General features: G+C 44.2%; 2 protein-coding genes across 6 annotated transcripts in view; both read right to left on the bottom strand.

Annotated features, from left to right (window-relative positions):
- LOC147313188 (unconventional myosin-VI) overlaps positions 1-25,216 on the bottom strand; it is a 157,855-nt gene that overhangs the window by 12,193 nt on the left and 120,446 nt on the right. For 2 of the 5 annotated variants that reach the window (XM_086265187.1, XM_086265190.1), the window contains exons 28-32: positions 15,271-15,431; positions 15,068-15,106; positions 7,912-8,015; positions 3,089-3,220; positions 1,492-1,518 (exon numbers count right to left, since the gene is read on the bottom strand). In XM_086265187.1, coding sequence (XP_086121313.1) covers positions 1,492-1,518; positions 3,089-3,220; positions 7,912-8,015; positions 15,068-15,106; positions 15,271-15,431 — 463 coding nt within the window. Of the gene's footprint in view, positions 1-1,491; positions 1,519-3,088; positions 3,221-7,911; positions 8,016-11,520; positions 11,560-13,839; positions 13,888-15,067; positions 15,107-15,270; positions 15,432-25,216 lie in introns of all 5 variants that reach the window. The other 3 variants (XM_086265186.1, XM_086265188.1, XM_086265189.1) reach the window with 3 other exon arrangements.
- LOC147313190 (uncharacterized) lies at positions 18,546-20,183 on the bottom strand. The gene has a single exon (XM_086265191.1). It carries the CDS (start codon positions 20,181-20,183, stop codon positions 18,546-18,548), a length of 1,638 nt encoding a protein of 545 aa, XP_086121317.1.

The following is a 25,216-nucleotide window of genomic DNA, read 5'->3' as shown; positions in this document are numbered from 1 at the left end:
GGAAGTAAGGTAGCTGACGTGTTCTTCCAGATGTCTTCATTGGGAGCAGTTCTGGAACGTTACAGTGAGAATGAGTCCTCATCATCCCTGGACGACATTGTTGATCTGCCTCCATCTGGGCCCAACCCGGCTTACCCACACCAGATCCATCTCCTTCAGGTCGCCATCACAGTTCCATGACGTTTTGGGCCGACATTCGTTTGTGTTTTCCAGGTGGTGTCCAATTTATGGTGGTAGGCACACCATGCTCTGGCTATTTGTAATGTTGTAGGGATTGATGTTGTGGTTTTGTATTATAACCTCTGTTCTCAGGTTGCACTGCATTGACTTCTAGATGGGTTGGAGTCTCTGAAATGAGCCTGTAATTATCTAGTTTCGTGCTGTACAGTTCTTGCTGATGAGCCATGATAAGTGACACTCTTTACTTGGTCAGTGGGCCATCGGTAACTGCGATTAGTCCATCTGTGTTGGTTCACTTTGGTTTTGGAGGAGCTGATGTTTGCTGCTGCAGATTTAACCTTTAAGGGCAAAATTCAGCCTGAAAATCCAGATACTTGTTTCAAGACTTTCCACATTTTCTCCTGCTTTATACAACATACAGTCCAGACGTCAACAGCTTCACTTGCTAGCTTTAATATTGTTGAAGAGCTTCTTAAATGACTGAGAAAACTGTATTAAAAAACAAAACAAAACAAAAAAACCTCAGCAGGAACAAGCAATAAAACATGTTTTGGTTTCCTCTGGCTGACCTGACCTTTTTTCTCCAGTGTTTTTGAGTTCAAGTCTTGATGACATGATCTACCTCATCTTTAGGGACAATTTCGAATGTATACCTGTTAAAATAAACCTCTTTGGTCACTCAGAGTTCAATCTCCCTGTTGTGCCTTGCTCAGCTGAACAGGCTGTCGTGTATCTAAACTCTTCATTAAGTCTGGAGTGAGGGGAGTGAGCCATCTGCTTCACTGATGACTTCTTTTACTACGTTTCTCTTCCGATCAGCCGGCGTGGCGGCCTTTTCCTCCCGTCACAGCGCAGTAAACATGATGCTATCATCCCTCGCCAAACAGAAGCCAACTACCCTGAAAACCCAGAAAGCCTTCTGTCCTCCTCTCCCTCCCTCTCCTCTTCCTTGAGAAGTCCTTTCTGTGGGAGTATCAATAACAGCAGCCTAAAGAGCTCGCAGGAATATCCTCCACTCTTTATCAAAGCGTTATGGCTGTCAGGCAGGCGAGAGCTGGCACCAGCACGCTGCTCGTAAAGACAAAATGGTGCTTAAAAAAGAAGCCCAAATAATGTCTCAATACAGGCAGCAGTTGCTACGGAAACCCATCCACCATCTATTTCCTACTCCTACCACAGAAAAAAAGTACGTTTACTAGCGAAAGCACAAGCCTGAGGCCAGCAGCGATCCCAGGGCTGAGCGGGAGGGGAGGAAGGGGTTAGTAATGGCGGCGGGGTGTAAGTAGCATTACACACTAGAGGACCACTTACATGCTGTTTTCACAGGTGGTGCATGATCTGAAAGTAAACATGCCAGGTTACACGTACACACACACAGGAAGTGATGCAACACTGACACTTTATGATAACAGTGATGAATGAGAACATGAGAATGAAGACATGAACACTGACGGTATCAGACAGCACCGCGCTTCGACATCATGTCTCAGTCAGGTGTTAGTGAGGCGTGTTCAGCAGCGGCAACGAGAAAAAGGGCGACACGGAGGAACGGAGAGTCAGATTTTTACACGTAACTAAACATAAATATGCGACTCATCAAATCTAAAACTTTTGGGGGCTTTAAATCTGCGTCTGCATTGCATCTGCTCCGTAACCTGTTGCACATCACATCGATGCAGAGCACGAGAAGATGTACTGCCACGTTTGTCCTGCCGTTTCCTCCGGTTTTAGAATGAACCAGTACCAACATGATAGAAACCCCATCGCCTGGTGACGGGCAGCAGGCTCTTATACAGACTACATCTGAAGCTCTACGCAAGCATAAATCATCATGATGGTTCTGTCGACACTCTGGTGCAACACAGCGGTGCAGCACCACGTGTGAAAACTGACACACGTGGTGCTAATGAGTGTGGATGTTAGACAGAAAACCAGAGAGGGGGTTGCTCACGTCAAAGACCCTGGGAGTGATTTGGGGATCGGATATTATAAATACATGTCATCACCTTCACACACGGAGCCACGGCCACCGTTAAAGCCGGATCTTCTGACGGCTGCACATGTCACATGTCCGGAGTCGAAGCAGCAGCAGGACAAAAGCTGCGACTCTCACATGAAGGATGAGGGATAAAAGAGAGTATGCGTGTGGGGGCTCGTGGACCAATCTGTAGTCTGAGCAGTGCACACAATAGACAGCTCTGAATAAGAGCTCTTTGTCGTCATGACAACTCAACGTGTGGCACAAGGAAATGAGGCGATGGCGGTGGAGAGGTGAGAGACTGAGTCCATTTGCTCGTCTTGTTGCTGACTGACAATCACGGCAAGCTGTCAGCGACCCCGACAGACCGAAGTGCTCGTCTTTATAAAGTCTGGCATTCAAATGAAGGCATTGTTTGGTCAGAGTCCAGCACGGTGAATCAGTTTCAGATTTTGGAGACTTCAGAGGTTTAAAAATCGCTCAGAGGAATCTTTAAGGTCAGAGGATCTCATTTATAAATGTGCACAAACCAAATCCGTCTCACCGTTCTGCACAAATCTGAGACTCCTTCACATCCAAACAAAAGTCGACCTCTGTGACCTCTGACCTGCAGGCTGTTCAAGGCTCAGTGTGTTTCTCTCTTCCTGTAAAGCTTCGGGTTGTTTCCTTCTTTCAAGTGTAAGTTTAAACATAAGAGAGAAAGATTAAATGGATGAGAGACCTTTGTGGCCACAAGGTTATACAAAAGGAGTTAGAAGTGTTCGAAAAATGTTTTTGAGGTACTTTGAGGTACTTTCAACGTCAATCTGCAAACGAGAGAGCTGTTTTTGTACCGAGTGCATGAAAAATGCAGAAAGCGTTTCACTCGCTGTGGGAAAAACACAAAGAGAGACAGCTCCAGAGGAATAAACGCTGCGGCGCCCGTCATACCGTAGTCGGTGACAGATTTCGGTGCTCGCTGCTCTGTATCGGTGTTCCTCTTCTTGTTCTTTGACTTCCAGGCGTGGTAAACTTTAAGCCGGCGGTGGAACTCCTCTCTGCAGGCGGCCAGCAGCTCGATGTCTGGAGGAGACAGGGTCAGAAAATCAGGCAGAAGAAATACTGACAGCTTCTGCAAATACATTTCAGAGACGTACATCGATTTGAAAACTGGAGAACCTGAAAGAACCGAGAACTTGGACGAATCTGTGTAAAAGTCATATTCAAACAGAGAACCATGAATCTGACAGGAGTCTGAACCCCGTCGCTCTGGAAAAAGCAGTGCTGTCCTTCCGATTTCATCAACTCCACCATTATATTTAATAATAGTTAATAACAACATGCACTGAAAGCTTTGGTGATAATTACATATTGAAAGTGGGCTGGTTCTTGTGCACCGCTACTCTGAGCACTCAAACTTTACACAGTTCGCCTCATTCACAGTTTCACACGAGCACTTTTTCGCGGCTCTTTTTATTTAGGTGCTTACTAGCTGACATTCAAACGCATTCATACTCTGATGCATTGGAGACCAATTTGGGGCTGGTATCTTGTCCATGCAGACTGGAGCCGACAGGGATCGAACCAACAACCTTCTGATTAGTGCTGGCTGCACATCTTCCTCCAATCAGCCACTGAGTCATCAGGTTTGAGTTCAAGTCGGTGTTAAAATCCGAGCTCTGTTCTTACTTAAGTGGGGAAACCATTTCTTCACTGAGCTGGCTTTCACTGTTTCTGTCATGTTCAATTCAATTCAATTTTATTTATATAGCGCCAAATCACAACAAAAGTCGCCTCAAGGTTGAAACAGCAAAGAGGGTGAACACAAACTGAAGCAGCGCACGGCTGACCGATTCACTGGTTCAGACCTTTTCTGTGGATGTCCGACATCCCGTCAACCGGGCTTAATTCTTACTGCATAATCACAGAGGCTGCAGTGGACCAGGTGCTGGGAATCCATATTAAACAGAGGTTACCTGACATTAAACTCCCTCATTCATGTTTTCTTGAGGCAGCAGACGGTGTTTGGCTAAAGGCTGTATCAAATAAAGGGATTATAGCCTTTTAACAGGCAGACACAAGTATAAGGACGAGTAGCAGCGACCATAAGACGTAGAAGGTCACTGAAATCCGGGCCTTGGATGGCAGACGTGACAGGCCCAGCGACAAGATCGCCCTCAGTGACTTCCCCGCTTGTTTCCTAAGCATTTAGGATGAGAAATTCTCCACAGGGTTAAAGGGCAATCAGGGCCATGGCCACTAGTCACCAGCTGTCAGAGAGCAAGCACTGAGTGAAGGTTGGTTTGCTTTATCTGTGGCTGTAGATTTAAATTCTCCAGCTGGTTTGGGTTGCCTGATTGCTAACATTTTGGAAAAACAAATCTTCTCTGTGGATTTTTATGTACATAGATGTTATTTATGAACTTTTTAGGGTACAATTATACAGCTCTCTATGTCCACAAACCTTTGGCCATAAAAAGTACAATTTGTTGACAAAAAAAAATCCACATTATTGAACCGTTAAAACTCACATAATTAATATTGGCAGATGGACCAACTTTTGTTGATTCCCCCACACACGGCGCTGATGTTCATCTCAACATAATCAATGTAGTGCGCGCGCCCCGAGAGAAGGCAGGCAGCAGCATTAAGCACACATTTCATCTGGACGATTCAGATAAATGACTTCAGTAATATATAAAGAAAGAAAGGAAATAAAGAAAGAAAAACACACACATTCAATTTATCATCCAGAGTCCGAAGGCTAACACCAAGCAATGAGATGCATAATGCACACTAAGTGCTTAGGTAACGCCAGACGAACAAAAAAAACATCCTCCGTTTGTTGAGGCGAGCGGAAACCTCTGCAGAATACGCTGCGTGTCAACAGGCCCTCGACGCTGGACTTTTTTATTCTGCTGCTCGTGATGATCCGTAGCTGTGGACGTGATCGCATCAGTATGCGATCCCCTCCTCTGTCTGGGGAGGTGAGCGGACTGTTAAACGCTGACCGAGTCATTCTATGTGTTTATATGCGGCCGCCCGCAGGCGACTCTCAGCACATTCATTTCAGAGAAGCCGGCGGGCGTCGACCCTCCTTGTCCCAGTCCTCCACGCTTCCTGCTGCGTGGATAAGGACAGGTGATCTCTGAGGTTAAACTGAGAAAGAAAGAGAGGAAACAGGCGGATATTCTCCTCTTGGCTGTTTTCTTTAAGTTTCACTTTCTTTTATAAGTGAATCAAAATCAAACCAAGGATGAAAGTTTGTTCGTCCACTATCAGAGTCCCCTGATTGGATGTTCCACCTCCTGTACATTGAGATAACGGCTTCAGGGATGGAAGACATGTTTAGATCTTAGATAAAGCAGGAACTGCTTTGTGTATTGATGACAAAAGCTACAATTTTACAGCCGTCCAACTCAGCAGTAACACCTCAAACAGGGTTCTGAGGCTTATTAGACCACTTTCTTCCTATTGTCCAGCTTCTGGTAGCCTGCTGAGGGGCAAAGCCAGCACCTATGGCCTCTTTATCCACCAGTTGGTATGGAAGCTGAAGAAAAACTGGAAGCCTATTAAGTCAAATAATTTCTGAATGGAAATGCCCAAACACCTGAGACAAGCTTTCAGCACCGTGGTGGAGGGATGATGGTTTGGACACCTTCCAGTCACTGAGTGGACCATGAACTGTATATCAAAGTACTCTATAGACACATGAGGCCATCTGTGCCACAGATAAAGCTTGGACCAAACTGGGTCACAGAGAAGAACAATGATCCCAAGCAAAGCAGCAAATCTCCAGGAGAACGGCTGAAAAAGCAAAGAATCAAGGTGCCCCAACAGTCCGAAGTCCAGACCTCAACCTGATTTAAACACTGGTGCAGGACCTTGACAGAACTGGACATAAACAAATCCCTGCAGACCTCAATGAACTGATGCAACACAACATTAAAGGGTAAAAATTTGGCCTTTTATGGTAGAAGAACATTCCTGCTCTTGTCCTTACAGCTAAACCAGCAAATCAGCCAGAGCAGCAGTTAAAACCAGCAGCCTCGCTGCTATCATTACGTAGTAACTGAACATATTCCTTAAAAAAAGACCTATATAGACATATTATATCTGTATTTGTTGCCTTTGGGTCTCTTTCCTGTCTGTGCAGGTCCAAATATGAAATCACACTTTTTTTTCCTCTAACATTTTTAAATTATATAACAACAATTCAATAACAGTCAAATTTGGCACAGGTAACACATTCTACATATTCTGGATAGGATCATCAGCCGCTTTTTAAATGTCAGTGTAAAGGTTGAGTAGGTTCGACACTCTGATATGTTACAGTGATATCACCTCGTACTGAAATTCTTCTGTTTGACAAAGCACCTGCTACAGCTGTGGTATCATCACGATGAGTTTGGCTAAAAGAGTTGTCCTCTGTTCTGCTCGACCGGCAGTTCACTCCCACACGAGAGAAGTGGTCATAAAATGAAGCGGCGTTTACAAAAATAAAATTAAGTGGTGTGGAAAGCGAGCGGTGGCAAACAATTCTGTCAAAGCTGCCCATTTGCTGGAAACAAGAGGAGTGAACTCTTCACTCAGAACAAACAGCCTTTACGACCATTTAGCTATTCTCAGAGCGAGGACAAAGGAAGACCATGGGGTCGATAAAAATAACAGCGGTCTGTCTTCTTAGGGAGTGTGAATACAATCAGCAATTCCCATCAGTGTGCCTGTCATTGCACCGTTAAAGATCAGATTTCTATCCAAGCGCGCTGATAATGGAAAAAAGTTTAAAAATAAAAAATCAAAGAGCTCATCCTCTGAGGAGTATGAACATTCTGAGAAAATTAGGATTTTTCAAGTCTGTCAGTCAAATTGAGCCATTTTAAATATATTTCGCCTCACAGCAGTGCTGGAGAAATGTCTACCGGATCCATTATTAATCCTCTGAGGACCAAGAACAGTGACTTTAAAAAATTTAAGGAGAGTCTGCTCAGTTTCCAGAAGAAGTCCATCACGAAAGTGGCTTTAAAGTACCAGTGAGAACAAAGGAACAGAGAACATCAAATTTAAGGAAAATGTGGACATGAAGCTCTGAGTTTAACATAAAGTTTAGGAATTTTAGGAGACAACAATGGACATTACAGGTTCATTAAAATCTAAAAGGTTCAACCTCTGGGAATATGAATATACACAGTAAATATGTCCATTACATATTAATACTTCAAGGCAAGGTAAAAAAAAAAAAGGTTATTTATATCATTTACAATCTTAATCTCTAATCTGACAGGCTGAAAAGTTGGAGTTGAAAATCACAGATTTCTGGTGATAAATTATTAAAGAGATCTTATTTTGAAAAGCACTTCTTAAAAGGCAAAGTCTGGACTTGATTCTCTCGACAGAGCAAAAAGCACAAGGTCAATGCATGAAACTAATTCAACTTGAATGTGGCACCAGGGTGAAGCTCCCACTGTGTCCAAAATGGGAAAGATTAATCCTTTGGGAACGTTAAGGTACTCAATATGTGTACTGTCAGTTATCTGAATAATTTCCTTGCAGCTGTCAAGCATCAACCTCTGGTAAGTGGTTCATCCTCTGAGAACGTTGACTATCCAATAAAAAAAAAAAATTTAATGAGTGAAAATTTGTCTTTGTAACCCACAATGGCACGTAGAATGTCTAGTTTATGCTTGGGGAAGTGTGGATAGCCATTAAATAATGTCAAACAATTATCTTTATTGGAAAACTATCAGCGCAACAGTAAATAAGAAAACACTCACCACATGAGGTATTGATGGCGTCACGCAGCTCAGCATACTTCCACTTGCTCAGCTCGTACTTCTTGGTGCCCGCAGCCGCCTTGGACGCCTGGACCTGCGGACCTCTAATACAGGAAACAGAAGAAGGATGCAAGAGGTGAGTGACATAGACCCACAGCTGAGAACTGTGGGGGACCGTCAGCAGGTGATCATTTCCACCGACACCACATCGGTGAGTTTACTGAGGGGGTCGCTGTTAGGGTCATTAAAGGACTGTGCCATGCACCCAGTTGGATTCTTCATAGGTTTTCCATCCATCCATGATATAAAAGTCACAAATTTATTAGGGAAGAAAAATTTACGAGTTGTTCTTATTGTGTGTATTAGTCAATTATTTATTTATTTATTGGCCTACATGGTTACCTGCCTCCAATCTACACTGGCCCCTTTACATTGTTTGAGTATCTGACTGGGCAGGTTTCGGGTTGGTTTCTGTTATACGGCTCTTAAACTTCAATCTAGTGTTTCCCAGAAGTCTCTAAGAATTTGAAACGTGATAGCCATCTATAGATGCGAATTGTTTCAGCAACCCAGTGAAGAAATCAAATTATCAAGTCTTTGTTCAACGTACAGGATGGGATCATTTATCTCAATCTTAAAATACTGAGACAAACTTCAGTCATGTTTCAGATTTTAAAAGTCCTGAAAAGAAGCTCTTTGTGAGGAATTCTGGATCAGGTCCATTGAACTGAGGTTATTAGGTTTCTCTAGCTTGTGCAGATATAAGATTAGTTAAAGTGGTGGCTTCAGAGGCAAAGGATGCTGCAGACCTGCAGAACATTCATTTATAAAGACCTGCAATTCTGTAATTAATGGTTTTATTATTATCTGGAACTGATCTGCTAATGTTTCATAGTGTAATCTGTAACTAAGAATGACTTAAGTTGCCAGGTTGTAGAAAAAACCATCCAGCATTAAAGTTTGATTTCCATTTTAGCTTTTGAAAGCCTCCAACGGGCCTGTTCGACCATTAATCTTCAGTAAAGGAGCCGCAGGATATCTGGACCTAAATCCCATTTATAACTGCACACTTGATGGATTATTGCGAGGATCAGATTTGAATGATTTCTTATTAACATTTATAATTTTGGGTCCTGGAGATAAATGATCGCACAGCCCAACAGCGGCATCTCAGAAAAGAAAAATAACGCAGGGGAAGGTTTTCTACATCCAGGCAACTCAAATGTTTTCTTCTTTTTTCTGATGTGTGAAGCATAAGTGGGACGGTTATTGATCATTAATGAAGTTATGGTGTACAGAAGTTTGGTTCATATTTCAACCGTTTGCAGTGAAACATGGCTCACAGCCGCTGGAGCCCGGAGGTGGATATGTTTGCCCAAAGCAATGATGACAAAAACGACTGAATTGATGGAGATGAACGGCCTTAACTTTTGCACAGAAGTGATGACAAACCACGATTTGTTGGCCGGATGTGTTCTATAACGCCTGATTGTGACTTGAATAGTTCATTAGGGTGCATGGAAACACAGTCAGTGACGCATCCCACATAGTAAACTCCACCCAGGTGAAAGTCACCAGGTGAGACAGGAACCAGTTTTCCACGAGGAACAGAAGCAGCGCCACGTTCTTTAAACAGCTGCTGGTTCATTATGAACGTCAGGGTGAGGAGGACTGAGGGTGTCAGACAGCAGCGTTATAAAGAAGGAGAGGACCAGAAGAACAGAAGGTGTGAGTACATCATTAAAATGCATGCTGTTTCAGTCTCTAGGAAGCCACACAGCACCTCCATTGTGTCGGCGTGTGGCCGCCACAGCGTGACGGCTCGCTCTGTTAAATTATGAATGACCGTTTGACAGCAGAGAACAGCGGCTACCCTCCAGCTGCTCGCTCCTCTGCGGCGCTGCTGACAGGCCTGATTAATCCGTGACCTGGATTTGCCCTTTTTAGAACGCCGGGAAGTTGGAGGCGGGACCCCGCTGTTCCTCTAATCCTATTGGATCTCATGTTTAGCCCGAGCTGGGCCTCAGACCCGGGGTTGCTGAGCGTGTTTTCACAAGCACGTGGTGACTTTGGCGTGCTAAGTGGCCAAGCGCTGCAGTCACCTTCTGCCCCTGCTTCCTGTCGCCAATTAACCGCAGACAGGCGAACACGGGAAGCAGGGACTGGCACGGCTTCAGCTGACATCACTCATTCACAGCAGCGGGGATGCTGACAGGAACACGGGCAGAAAACAGCGTATGCTCGCAGTAATCTGACGGGACCGGCAGTTTAACCTGCTATAGGTTAAAGGTGGAATAACTCTCTGTGGTGGAGTTTCAGGAGGAAGAATTTGAACTCTAAATCTCTATTAAAGTCATGGCTTTACATTTTTGGGCAGTAAATCACTGGAACTCGAGTTGCTCCTTCAAAGGAGCATGTGTTTCAAAGTGTGTTTCAATTGTGTTTCATCTGCAGAGGTAATTACAGAAAAAAGCTGTTTGTGTGGCTGAAGACAAAGATCTGGAACTCTGTACTGCATGCTTTCCAGCATTAGGATCAAAAGGTGTACCACCTGAGCAGCACCTGCCGGAGCACATGCACTGTGTCCTTATCTCATAGGTCCAGGTTTGACTGTGCTCTCAGCTGTTTGCTACGCATCACCCTCCTTTTAACATCCAGTCAGAGACCAAAGAGAAAAACCTTGAAGGAGATTTATTCGGCTCATTCCCAGCTCCATGTTTTTATTCCTGGACTCCAATAGAGCAGCCCTTTGGTTCATCCTCTGTTTGCAACATTTTAGCTCCTCCCACTTTGGGCCAACATTCTTCTGACTGGCTGCCCCTCGTTAGAGAGTAAGTGGGTGGGTTTTCTAACCATATTAGACATATCGCCTCTATAACATCTTGAAGAGACAATATTCAAATTCGAATTTGAATTTAGAAGAAAAAAAACTGTTGGAAATAAAGCATTTGGACCCTGTTTTAAAACAGCGCTTTGAGAGAAAACAAACTACTTTTTATTTGCTTCCAAAAATCCAAAACATCTAAAAAGGTTTTCTTAGTAAATTTTTTTTTTTTTTAAAAACTAGGAAAATATTTACATTTCCAAATAAATATTATTATCATTAACATATCAGGACAGTAAAGAAATTTAGATCAAAATCATTTTGTCTCTGAAATGATGAAGTGAACATTTCAACGTTTAAACCTGAGCTGGACTTTTAATAAGCAGCAGCATAAAATCCTCCACTAACTCTGCATTTTTCTGAAAGTTACAGCTTTTATCTGTAAAATCTTAAAAACAGGAGCAGCTGGAGCCTCTGCGGCGGCCGGGCGATGGAGGCGGGAAATAACAGCTGGGTGACATTTAACGGGCCACGGCGTCCCTGTGTACACGGCCGACTTTCAAAATCACAAAAGAAAAATAAATCATGTTCTTTACAGTGGAGGCTAAATAGTTATTATTAACCCTGTAATCAACACTGCTCAATTTACTTTTGATCATCAACAATCAAAAAATGATTCAGTTTTAGTTTTTGTTCAATTCTCATTAAAATTTTCTATTAACTTTGATCAAAGAGTGAGTTGATTGGTCATTGAGGTGTGATCCACATAGACTGTTTCTACCCACCGAGCCAGAAGTTCGGACATTTCCCTCGCCATTTCCTCCCTAAAAAGCACGATGTTAGGATAAACTGTTAGTATGCTGCCGAGACATTTACTACAAAATACTTCATCACCATCTTTTTCACTAAACAGGGACAGCAGGTAAGTGAAAGGAAAACAAAGAGAGGGTTAAAAATGAAGAAGAAGAAGAAGGAAAAACAAGTTGGTGTTCATGCACTTCGATTTTTAAACAGCTGAAACTACAACACGACAACACTTGTTCACACTTCTCGTAACTTCACAGATGATCAGAAACGGAGGAGAAGCTCATGCTACAGTCACACTGTGTGCAGTGATCATGTGATCTCGATGCCTTTAAAGACCGGGAGCAGGTCTGCAACCACTCAACAGTCAGTCTGCTATTGGTCTGGAACTGAATGTGGTCATGTGATCAATAATAACTGCGATAAATCTGGGAATATCGCAAGTCTGTTGCTGTTTGCATACACAGAAATTCAATTCTGCTGCTTTCACACAGGAACATAAACATCCGAGTGGAGTCTTCTGTCGTTGCACACAGCAACCATCTAAAATCCTTCTTAAACTGGTCTAAGAGTGACAAACCGGTATCGGTTGGAGACATTACTGGCTACAAGCGAAAGATCCCGTGAGAAGACGGGAGGAGCATGTAATGTAAAAACTAGCAAATCGAACATGCAGAGCTACCTGCTGGGCGACGCCGCTGAATGAAGGAGCAGCTAAAGGTAGCTTTCTGTTTGGAGACAGGTCGACTCCCATTAGGCTGAGACATCAGAGACCTCAGCTTCGACCAATTCTTTGTGGTATTTTCACTCTAGTGTGACGGAGACGTTACTTGTCCTGTTTGTTACAATTAAACTTTCTTTTTGTCCACGTTATAAAAAAGGTCCCTACGGTGCCGCCCACAGCTCGGCTTTCTGACTGCAGAAGCTCTGAAGCCTGCGAGCCTGCAGACCTCCACCTTCATCTGATAATTCTTCTCATTACCAACATGATAAGCTTGTGCACGGACGACCTCGTTCACTTCAGAAACATGTATTCATTATGTCGTCTCTGGTCACACGTTTAATGGTCCGAGCCTCCTCCTGCGTGCGAGCCATTAACGACGCTCCTGTGATGTTTACACGAGTCCTTATTAGGCATTAAACGGAGGAAGGTGAAATCAGGCAGGAAGCAGCTGCTGTAGTTAAAAGAAAGCAAAAAAAGGTGCAGCGGGCGTCATTATGCGGCCGCTGAGCCATTAACTAAACGCTGTCACGCTGAGTCCAGAGGTTCAACTGGCAACAAATCAGAGGCCATGACAGTGACGCCTGCACTTCCTTCCTACTCAGGTGCCCTGGAGCCATGAGAAGATGAGCTTAGCTTAGAAAATAAATGACTTAACTTCACAGTTATTGAGCATGAAACATGATGCGGACTGCCAGTACAGCTGCTCTGAATCAAAATGCACACAGCCGACACATTTAAGAGAATTTAAACTTCCAGAAGACAAAAGGAGAGAAACAGGAAGTCAGGTGAGAGGAATGGGAGGAAGGAGGCAAGGATGCCAAAAGAAAGGAGGTGAGGGAAAGGAAAGAGTACATGTTTAAGTTCATAACTGACACTTTAATGTCTTTCATTTGGATCTATGAGCTCTGACACAGACTGATGTGTAGAAACAACCACATACAGGGCCTTTAACTCACTCGCTCTTCTCCAGACATCTCAGGCTGTAAATCAGCTGTTTTCTCACACAGTGAGGTCAGGCGTGTTTACGCACTCACGCTTTTTGTACGTTTTTGTAGGTGTTAAGTACTTAAAGAAAGACATCCTCCAAGTTTTATTCTTTTAAAGTCATATTTTTATGTCCAGATCAACCTGAGATAAAACTGATCATGGCAGCCCTGCTCAGAGGTTTCAATGTCTGCCTTTGATTCTTTTGTCTGAATGTCTGTGATGACTCTTTTCTTCAAATCTACATCTTTAACACTGATGCATGTGCAGGTTTTACTTGGTGATGTGGAGAACAGAACCCGAACAGAGAGGCCGGGTCTACGTGGCCGATCCACCCGCAGTGCAAAGCTCTGTGACGCAGCGCTCTAGGGAGGTCAAACAGTTTGATGTAGCCACTAACAAAGCCGAGTCACGGCGTGAAGCATCAATTTCAACTTTCAGAGAGACGTGTCGCTTCAGGCTAAGTGAGAAGAGTGATCGAGGCCAAGGCTACACCGAGTGCTTTATGTCTGGATTCGCCGCTGTGAGCGCACGGTGGCGTCGCACGGTGCCCTGAAGCTGTCTGAGGCGTGTGGTGTGACAGGAAACCTACATGGTCAAGCTCTTGAGCTTTGGGGAGGCAGCAGCAGCGGCGGCAGCGCTGTAAACAGAGGATTACAGGATTATAACGGAGCAGCAGAGCACAACATAACAAAGCAATCAGGGAGGCGAAGGTGATTCCTTCCCCCGAGGCTCATCAGGAAATCATTCTCCTTCCAAATTGTGATCTGAGGACGGGCCTCAGATTCATCAAACTCCTGAAAGTCACACCTGAAGGAAAACTAATCTGGACTAAAGCCTGCTTTCAGATGCATCTTGATGATCTGGAGGTGAAGTAGAGGTGGGGCTAGAGAGCAGAGATTTTTGCACATTTAAGTTTTCGTTTCTTTTTTTGTACAGAAGATTAAAATCACCTGAATTACCTCTCGATGTTTTATTTCATCTATGCTGCAATAACTAGCAGACTGACCTCAGCTGGCTGTGAAAGCCACTTCCAAATCAATTCTCCAGTTAACCTTTGACCTCTGATCCGTGTATGAAGGGTGACTTATTCCTGAAATGTTACTGCACTGAAAGTTAAAGTCTGAAATTGAACCACATGACTGCAGATCTTCAGCGATGAGCGACGTGTTTCTGTAAGAATCTTTGTGACCAACGTGGCAGCTTTTTTAAAATTATCCTTTAAACGTGTGAGTTCTTAAAATGTTATTATTTTGTGCATTAAAAAAAATGAGCTGAAGCTTCTGCTTTTTTCCCCCTTTGTTTGGTAATTATTAACGTTTCTTTTGATTTCTTTTATTTAAAACTGTCTAACATCAAATATAAATATCAGTATATATCAATGAAAATACACCAATATTACTTATTTATTAAAAGTAATAACACTTTTAGCGTTTCCAGGTTTATAGCTTTTGAATTATTTAATTACAGAGTATGGATCCTAGTATAGATCTAGGGGTGCATGTTTGGAGTATTTTACTTCTACTTTGTCTCTTTCTATGGCTGTAAGGTCGTAACCCTCAGAAGTCTGATAAACCTGAGCCTGGATCGAGTTTCTGGTGGGTGAGAATCAAACCTGGTGCTCATATCTGGATTTAAATGTAAGTTAATAAAAGTCACTGTGTTCAAACTGATGCATCCGTTAGCTGGAATCAGAGGGCAGAGCCGGGCTGGCAGATTGTTACAGCATGCAGAGGGTTTGTTATGGTTTGAAAGGTCAAAGGTCAGGTGTGTGGGAGTGAGGGGGTTAAATTAAAGGGTTAAGAATCGACGGGTCTTACGCTGATCGCTCTGGGGACGATGGAACTGAGGAGCCGTTACTGAGAGGAAAAAACAAACAAAAAGAAAACAAAGAAGAAGAAAATGATTAAACTCAGGATCAGAGGGAAACGATGGTTTCTCCAGGACGAGTCCGAGCGGCATTCAAAGACGTCTCCGTCCCGTGAAGACGCATCGCAGAGGGTCTCCTTAAACTCAGGCTTACCTGCGCAGGCCCGAGTCGTTGGCCACCTCCTCGGGGATGAGCTCAGCCTCGCTCTGGGCGATCCTCAGCGCCAGCTCCCTGTCCCTCCTCTCCTGCTCCAGAACAGCCTGCCGAGCGGCCTCCTCCTCACGCTCCGCCTGCAGCTGCAGCTCCATCTCCATCTGCACACACGCCGAGCACACACACACGCTCTCGTTCAGTCGCAGCACACCTGGCGCATCTCCGCCGCAGTTAACATATGTTCACGACTGGAAGTGCTGCTGTAGCCAGCTTTCAGTTCACTTTCTGATTGGCTAATCATAGCGCTAGCCAAAGGCTCATGACCCTCCAGAGACAAATTTGAGCCACAACTCCTTTAAAAGCACAAAATGCAATATGTATAAAATAGTTATAACTGCACCTGAAATACAAAGTTAACATCATCATAAACACCTTATGGTCATCAAAGCAATGGGCAGGGCTGCGACCCAATTTAGCCCTGTCTGCGCACAAATTTTAGCCAACTTGTTTTTCAAATTTAGGTTCATCCTCTCTACCTTTCCTTGGGATTGAGGATGAAAGACCGTCCCGAACTTATGTTGCACTCCCAACATCCTCTCTACCTCTTGCAAATCTTTATTCTTGGGAAACCCATGCCTTGGAATGTAATGATTGATTAAGCACTTAATCACACTTTTCGCATCTTCACATTTGGTCGCCCATGCTTCGGGCCATCCAGTCAAAACATCCACACACACCAACAAATACCTCACCCCACCTGGGCCTGTATCAATCATGTCGGTATAATCAATCACGACCTCTTCTCCTGGCCTTTCTGGCATGAGAAACTTACCAGCTTCAGGTTTTACTGCTGGCTTTGGGTTGTGTGCCCCACAAATTAGGCACGTTCTGGCCTTTTCCAGTATCCTCCTTCTCAAATCAGGATGCCACCATCGGCACAAATTTCTCTTCATCTGTTTCGCTCCCACGTGACCAAGCCCGTGAGCCTCATTCACCTTTTGTTCCGCCATTTTGGCCGTTAAAGCGGGACGCCCATCTGGCCCCCTCCACAAACCGCCATCTTGCCAGGCTCCTTTGTTTTCCCACACCCCCTTTTCCTCTGGGGATGTCTCCTCCTGAGCCTGTCTAACTTCTTCCATGCTGTTAGTGCTAACCTCCTCTTCTGGGGTTACCTGCACCAGTTGTCTCTGTCCTTTGTAGCCCGCTGCTTCCTTTGCGGCTTCGTCAGCTTTCTGATTTCCTCTTGCCACCATACTGTCTGCTTGTGAGTGGCCTTTGCATTTTATAATACTTACCTCGTCTGGGTCCTCCAGGGCCTTTTTGTGACAGATGGGTGCATTAGTGGCCGTTCTGAACCCGACTCTCTTCCACTGAGCCAGTTCCACATGAGCTGCTCCAAACGCATATGCTGAGTCAGTGTAGATGTTCACTCTCATGTTTTTAGCCAACCTCAGGGCTCGAGTTAGGGCTATCACTTCAGCTCTCTGGGCCGACTGTTGTCCCTCGATTTTTCCTTCAACCTGGGCTTTCTTAATACAGTCATGTGGTTCTCCTGACCCCATTAGGTCTGCCATATTTATTCCTTCATGTGTGAATATCAGATTTGGCGCCTCTAAAATTTTGCTGAACCTTTGTTGCGTCAGTGGAGTCATTGTGAATGCCTGTGAGTTCACATAGGCCACTACACTGTGTGTAGTAAGCACTTTCAGTGGGTGTTCCTTCACTATATGTGCTGTTTTCTGAATTATCTTTGCTACTCCTGCTGCGCGTTGTGTGCATGTGGGATGCCTTGCTTCTGTTGAATTTAATCTTATGCTAACATACATAAGTACATCCCTACCTCCCCCTTTTTTCTGAAACAACACACCATTCACAACTCCCTTTGTTTCTGAAACATCAAGATAAAATGCCTCATCATAGTTAGGTGTGGCCAGATCTGTGGCTCTTGACAAATCCTGTTTTAGTGAAATGAACGCTGTCTCTGTGTGTGTTCATTAACCCCACTGATCTGTGTGCGATCACCCGGCCCAGGAATGTTACCTCTGGCCGGACCAACTGCAGTTTTTCTTTGCTCACTTTGAAGCCACACTCCGCCAATCTGTTCAACACCACGAGCGATGCTGCCGTACAGGCCGCTGCTGACGGGGCTGCAATAAGAAGATCATTAACATACTCTATTAATGTACAGCCCCCTGGCGGTTGACATGGGGACAATGCCTCTTTCAACACCTGATTAAAAATTCCTGGTGAGAGTGCAAAGCCTTGTGGTAGGCGTGTGTACCTAAATTTGCGGCCTCTGTATGTGAATGAGAAAATGTCTCTGAGTGACTCGTGCAGTGGGAGACAAAAAATGCATTCGCTAGGTCAATACATGCGAACCACTTTTGGTCTTCAGTTTTGTGCTTCTATTATGGTCTGTTAAATGGTATGTCAGACTTCAGCTGGAACAGGACAGGCGAACAGTTAGCTAGACCTACATCTGTGGGCCCTGCGGACCACAAAGTACCAGGCAATTTTGAGAGCTCAGCTACTGCATCAGGATGATCCATTCTTTCCCTGCCATGTATTCTGGAGATTTCTTTATGTTCTAAGATCACTGCATCGTTGGACAAACAAGTTATGCGATATATTTTACATTTTGGTGCATACCAGACATTTGGAATTTGGGTGCTTTGCCAGCATGCGTTGTCCAGCGCCCGCTTGACCATTGGTCCCAGATCTCTTGGCCCATGACCCTCGTGGACCGCCAATGTAATGTGAGGGGCTGAATCCTCTCCCACATTGTACCAAGGCAGTTGTTCATCAGTAAATTTCACAGCCGCGGCCACACCTTCTGGTCCAACATAAATGTTATGTGTTTGCACATTCCACGTCTGTCCCTCAAGATCAGACTGGAACTGTTCCCGATAGATATCATTATCTTCCCTATCATAAAAGAGTGTAACGTGGAAAGGATCTCGCGGGGGGGAATAGACGGCCAGGCTCATTATCCAGGGTTTCCACAGCTGATAATGTCTCAAAATGCCTTCTTCCACTAGCCTCCCCCAGTAGATTTCGGCAGTGGGTTGTTCAGAGTTCTGGACTAAATATTGAGTCTTTGAAGGTGATCCCAGTTTCACAAGCAGGTCCCTGCCCATGAGATTTTCCAGGCACCTGTGAGGACACCACATACTGGTGCTTCAAAGTCTGTTTTCCCAGCTTTGTCAATGCTGGATCATCATCATTGACAGCATAGGTTCTGCCGTCCCCACGCTGTTCAGCTTCTCCGGGCTCCATCAGTATTGCTCCCCCTCCCAGCCCCAGTCGGCTACTGGGTACTGGGGGGCTGGTGCTGCATTCGGGTTTGGAGCCTGATGTGCTCCCCTGTAAGCAACTCTTTGTCTTGGGCCTCCTCGTGCCTGGGGTTGATAGCCTCGCCTCTGATAATTTCGCTGCGATTCAGGGCATTCTCGGGACCAGTGTCCTTCTGCTCCACAGCTGTAACAGCCAGTCCAAGACACACTGCCAGGATTCCCCGGATTCCGAGCCCTTTGTCCTCCCCTCACGGATCCACCACGCCCTCTCTGCGGTCCACCGGTCCCCCAATTCCCTACGGGTTGACGCTGCCTTGGTGCATTGGCGGGCCAACGGTCATCAGGGTAGAGACCCGGATCCTGATCTGGCCAGTCAGGCACAGGATCGGACTGAGGCCTTGCCACCATTATAGTCTTATTTAGTTCTTTCAGTTCTTTTTTCTTCGCATTATATTTTTCGCGAGCCTCACCCAGCTGCAGCCTAAGCAGCTGCGTCTGTACTTCATCTAACTCTTTCTTTTGTTTGTTCGTCAAATCCTGTTCCCGCTGAAGTCTGTGGGTCACATGTCTGTCCCACTGCACCGAGTCTGCAACGGCAAAATCTGGGTTCTTTTCCAAGTCAACTGCAACCTGGTTGGGCAGCCCTGCCAGCACTGCCGAACGAAACCACGCTCTACTTTCACCCTCCTTCCCCGGATGTATTCCTGTTCCTAACAACCATTGTTCCTTTGCTTTAGCTAAACACTCTCTGGGTGTGTTTTTAGGATCCCAAATAATTTTTGGAATGGCTCCAAAGTTAGGAGTTGGGTCCTTCTCCCGAACTGCATCTGCTAAGTCACTCTGCACCTCATGATATTTCAGGTCATTTGCATATCTGGTTGTTTGAGCTATCTGCTCTACATCTGCTAACCCACCACCCAGCATACAACGTCCGGCCAAAGTGCGAAAGTCGCCCAGCGCTAATTCTTCTCCTTCCCAATGTTCTCCCTCGGTTATTGGTGGAAGTTGTTTAACCAATGCTTCCAAATCTCTCACCTCATAGGCGCGATAAACTGGTTCGTTCTTTGGACCTGCTATTAGAGGCAGACTTAAACCAGGGTCAGGAGCTCCTTGTTCAAAACTCACTTTTCTACTCTTTGAGCTCTTAAATATGGGCCGTCTCTGTGCTTGGTCTCTCTTCACACTTCTTTTCCTCAAAATTAGGCTTGTACTTGGTTGAGGTTCAGCTCCTCCATCTTCGTCCTCCTTATCATCCTCTTCTTCTGATGACGTCGCACGGTCTTCATTCTCCTCTTCTGACCCTCCCTGCATTACTCTCTGCTTTATAACCTCCAATGCCGTTACTGCCTCTATGGACGCACGTAGGGCCTCATGCACTTGTCCATACACTTCTCCTTCAGTTTTTAACACCAAGCTCAGAGGTATTTTATCACCCAGCCCTTTCTGTTGGGATATAATAGGTTTACTTACCTCAACCTCCATCGCTTGGCACTCTTTCTCTGCTGATTTTAATACTCCAGGGGAAGCCAAGCGAACAGCTTTCTTAAGCTGTTCGAGCTGATCCTTCAGAGGTTTGCATCCCCTTTTCCTACTAGGTGTCGCACCCGAGCTGTCAGCCATTCTCTGAAACACAGACTTACCTCTTCCAATGGCGTTGGTCGACTCTTCCTTCTTGGTCTAGGTCACCCAGACACGCTTAACTTTCGGTTTCAGTCTTCGTCTCGCTGTTCTCGCAACCACTGGCTCCTCTTCCCCTGCTCGGTGATACACAAAGTTTAACCCAGCACTTTAGACGCTGTCCTCGCGTTCTCAAGCGTTGACACTCAATCAAAATTATTCGCCCTCAAAGTGTTAATATATGACACCAGCAACCCTTATGCGCAACGCGCTCACCTCCGTATACTTACCTCTCCAATAGTTCCTCGGATTAGTGTTTTTTCATTTATTTTAAACCCATTAACGGCGCTGCGCGTCCCTTATATACTTTACAGCAACACACCCTCAAGGGTCCCTCAACTTGTCCCGTACTAATAAGTCTAAAACCAAGAAATCACCTTTATGACATTATGTCAAAGCTTTCTCCATGTTGCACAGCCTGCCACAGGTTTAACAAAAAAATCGCTGCCCGAGAAGGCTCCCACATATCAAGGTGGTCGTTTTCACAAACTTCCAGCAGACCCTCAAATAAACAAAAACAACGACCCAGGCAGGCGTCCAGTTCAGCCTCCTCAATTTCTATGCACACTGAAAACTCATGGGGAGATTCTTCTGTCTCCCCGTGTCCTACACAATTCACCTCCAAATGATCCCCTACAATTGAAATTTCAGTGTGGAATGACGCAGAGATTAACATTTCCTTATTTATTCACTATATGTAACCTGAATTTTCTCTCTCTTATCAAATAACAAAGGTTATCTTTACAATTTGTTATTGAACTACTAATTAAGTTGCTTTTTATGGTGTCAGTGATAAACTGCCCCTAAAAAGTCCACTTTATTGCGTGCTCATTGAGTTACTCCTATCAAAACTATTTAACAAGTTCAATTTACACATACTCATTAATTTGTCACGCTTATTAGTGGCTCATGGTTGCTTAAAGCCTATGTCTGACTTGACCACAGAGTTAGAGCATCATTCAATCCTCCCAGGATGACCACTCCACTTACTCTGCATCCAGTCAGCTCATGAATTAACAACACTTGCAGACTGTAACCCTTTTATTTTTTGTTTATGCCTTCAAATCCACCTTAAATCTTCTTTACCTAAACGTTGGTTTTAAACACAAACAATTCTTATATTCTATTTTGAAACGCTGTCGCCATTCATATATTTACAATGTTATTATTTACTAAGCCAGCATTTTAATTGCAGACATCTATCCACATTTGCAAACAATAGTTATAGAGCTGAATGACACACAAAACCGAAAGCATAGTCCTCTCATGCGCTCTGCATCAGCTGCCTCATTTGCATGCACACACACTCTTCATCTAAGAATAGCAGCAGGCAGTCAGTGCATTGCTGACTCGACCCACAGAGATCTTTTTAATACAGAGACGTCTTATATTTACAACTGCACAGATTTTAAACCTTTTAACACCTATCGAATTTCGACAAATTTAACATAACCGTTTTTGCGATCAATTAACCAGTATCAAGACTTTAACTGTTTCTGGCCTCATTTCTAAAATCCCTAACTCAATTTAAAAGCGTCAACCAACCCAAACTTTGCCTGAAGCTCTATTTTTGGCATTTCACAGCCAAGGCTTACCCCGAAGTGTTAAGTTAAAGTTACACGCCCGAAGACCACTTCTGCTGGCCAAAAAAGCGCAGATACCGTTGCAAACGGTAAGGAGACTCTAACTCCTAGCTTAATTCCAGGATGCCCTGTACCCCACAGCTAAACCACACTGAACTAACCCTCTTCGCCGAGAGGTCAATGTCGCGCGTCCACGACAAGGAGGGAGCGTAACCTCCGGGCTCTGCGCTTCCTAGCAGACTCGAACTGCCGTTCTAGAATAATTTATAATATTTTGAAACAACAATCAACACCCGAAACAAGTGTATAACTGAAGTAGGTGCAACCTAGTGGTCAAATGGAGACTCCAACTCACAAAATGACCGCTCAGGTCCACTCTTATGACCAAATTTGGACTCTAACCAACACAATAACCAATTCCCTACCAAACTACTTGAGACTCTAACTCAATTTCTTTGGGACTTCAACCCAGTATTTAAACTTTTCTTATCAGACTCTTAACTACTTTCATTTCTTCTTAGCAGAACTCTAACTGCTTCAACTCATGAGATTTTCATCAAAATCAAAACAGACATGCACCAGTAACTTCAGTGAGTAGACTTAAATTTTATCATGTCCAATTTGGCACACTTTGGAAATAATTCAACAGGTAGTGCCTTACCTTTTGGATAAGCCGGCTTATGCCCACTCACTTAGACCACTGGAATTCATGTCTGCCCGTCAGACCACCCAAGACCCCGGATTTCTCCGTCCAAACCTCCAACTCTCCCTCCTCAATAACCGGACGAAGCCCCCAATTGTTAAGATTCAATATTGAGGAAGGGTACAAGAGGTGATCGAAGAATAACCACACCGATCCGGCCGGGTGAAGTCAAACGAAGATTTTAATGAATACACGCGTGGGAAGACAACTCTGTACGCAGACAGGAAGTAGTCTTCGACTTAATCAAAGCATGAACAGATATTTTATAGCATCAGGGTTTATTTACTGACGCCCCTTCATACGTCACAGATACATTTTATACATAGATCAGATCAACATCATCATTGACTTTTCACCTAGAAAATCATCTTCTATTTTCATGGCTAGCCCTTCCTGTCTACCTTTCAGTTCTTGTCTTGTTCCTCTTTCTTGCCGAGACACCAAGAAACAGTTCCTCTTTTACCAAGACAATTTTGCAGTTACAGCCAAACATAACTAACCTCTCCTCTAAATAAATCTAATTTAAAGTGTGTGTGTGTGTGTGTGTGTTGACCTCACATGCTCTTTGTGTCACCTCTTCACCTACTGTCTGTGTCTCGTCCTCAAATGCTCTTTCTCAATTCACCTGTTGCACTTCTGACCTTTTACCAGACCAGAAGCTCACTGAGACTATGTGTATGTCTTCTACTAAATAAATGTTTTAATCAAGAACCTCTACTAAAACCTTAATATAAAATGATCTGATATATAAGTGTTTTGTAAGCATGTATTGCAATTCCTTCTCTGGCTCCAAGTCACTTGCACAATAGATTGTCCGAACATCGCGCCGAACAAAGCTTCCGACCCCCAATTAATTGACCGAGCTCCAACTCTTTAATAAGCACAGATATGCATTGTGTATAAAATAGTCATAACTGCTTAAGGCCTTCTTAAAGCTATCTGTTACATTGTTAAAGCCTCGTCTTAGCCTGCGGCTCAAAATAACTTCCTGCTTCTTTCTGCATACAACTTCCTGTCAGCCTGCAACTCAGTCTTTCTGAAAGAGACACTGTTTAAACCTTGGAATGCAATATCCATGCTGCAGATTATATTATTAATGCAATGACAATTATTTAACAATAGCAGTAAAATAATTTCCCTCCTTGACAGCTCCCACTTTGTCAACCATCTGCTGGTACGAACATGTCTGCCAGCTTCGTTGCGGCACGGCTGGCGTGCGATGCTGCATCAGCGCAGGAAGGTTCAGCTGCTCATGCGTGCAAACGCTTTCAGCTGCAAAACATCAGAAAAACTGCAGCAGCACACAAAACGACTAATTGCTACGTTCACCTGGTGAGGAGACGGGACTCTTAGAGATCAGGATAGACGCCATCTGACGTCACAGTGTGGCGACGTCAGATGGCTTGACAGGATGGAGTAAGGCGGAGGCTCATGCAGTTACAGTGCTGAAGGTAAATATGCAGCGGTGACACAAACGCTAATAGATCTCAGCTTCAGTACTTTATTCCGCTCGTGTCAGCAAACATGCCGACTTTTCATCAGAGACTTCTCTGATGAACCAGAATCCTCTGGTTGATTTTCATGGTTTCACTGCAGCTTGGAGACTATTTTGAGAGTGTTTGCAGACCAGGTTCATACAAACTACATATGATTCTGGCAACTTGCTGGTTTTTGCAACTGATTTCACCGAGCAACCTCCAGCCACTTGCCACTGACAAGCAGGATGCGAATTTCAGAGTCGTGTCATTCCGATGCTGAATAATAATGAAAAAAGTAGCATTGACAAAAACCTACAGGAAACCACTTCCTGCTCACACCAACAAACATGCTAACATTTAGGCCTTCTGGCCTTCATCACAGCTCCTCTGAAGCATCTCTGACAAATCCAGTTTCAGGTCTTCTCATCCAACATTCCCATTATTCCAGAGTTTTTCTGTGCATCTCCTGGTTTTGCAGTTTCTCCCAGATATCCTCCATCTGCATGAGCCTGAAACTTGCTGGAAAACGTGCCTCAGTGAGTTTTGTCTGCACAGAGTAGTGTCTGCACAGACACGCTGAGACGCTGCATTCATTCAGCTGTGTGCTGTCAAAACACAGAACGAGGAAAACAAACACGAATCGAGCTGTGTGCCGCTCTGTGGGTGCGTCAAACATAGGTTTTCTTTTTTTTGTGTTCAGTTAATAATAAAAATAATAATCAGTTCAAGCTTCCAGAATGAATAACTCATTATCGAAAAGTTGTAAAAAACAAACAAACAACCTACAAACAACGCCTGTTTTTAATCACAGACGATTTTCATCAAACCTGTCCGAGCTCGTCCATCAGGACACTCTGAACACGTCTGCAGGGAAACAGGATTTAGATGGCACAGCGTCACCAAAATGATTTCATACATCGCCGGCCTCCTGCAGGTTAGCACAGGATTGCAATTTTATTGAAAAACTATGGAAAAATATTTAAATCATTAAAATAATGACTGCTTTTAGTCTTTTTGCTGTAACATCAAACCAAAGCAAATTATTTTTACATTTATAGAGTTTATTTCGATTCCTTAGTGCATGTTCATCTTTTTTAGCTCCTTTTATTTCTAATAATCAAAATAAATTTTATTTGGTCATCATTGATTCACTGAAGCCATTCTGACGTATGTGTGGGCAAACCTTCCCAATCTTCAGAAGAAAGATGATGT

Source organism: Aulonocara sp. 'chitande type north' Nkhata Bay, linkage group LG15 (assembly GCF_057382095.1).
Source record: "Aulonocara sp. 'chitande type north' Nkhata Bay isolate Kocher_YH1m ecotype deep benthic linkage group LG15, A_spYH_male_GT1.1, whole genome shotgun sequence".
In the NCBI taxonomy this organism is placed as follows: Eukaryota; Metazoa; Chordata; class Actinopteri; order Cichliformes; family Cichlidae; genus Aulonocara; species Aulonocara sp. 'chitande type north' Nkhata Bay.
The sequence above is the reverse complement of the archived record's forward strand: the minus strand, read 5'-3'. Positions and strand labels throughout refer to the sequence as shown.

Bases quoted from the DNA above. Each gene is read 5' to 3' on its own strand.
- LOC147313190 (XM_086265191.1), bottom strand. From the start codon at position 20,183: ATGGCTGACAGCTCGGGTGCGACACCTAGTAGGAAAAGGGGATGCAAA.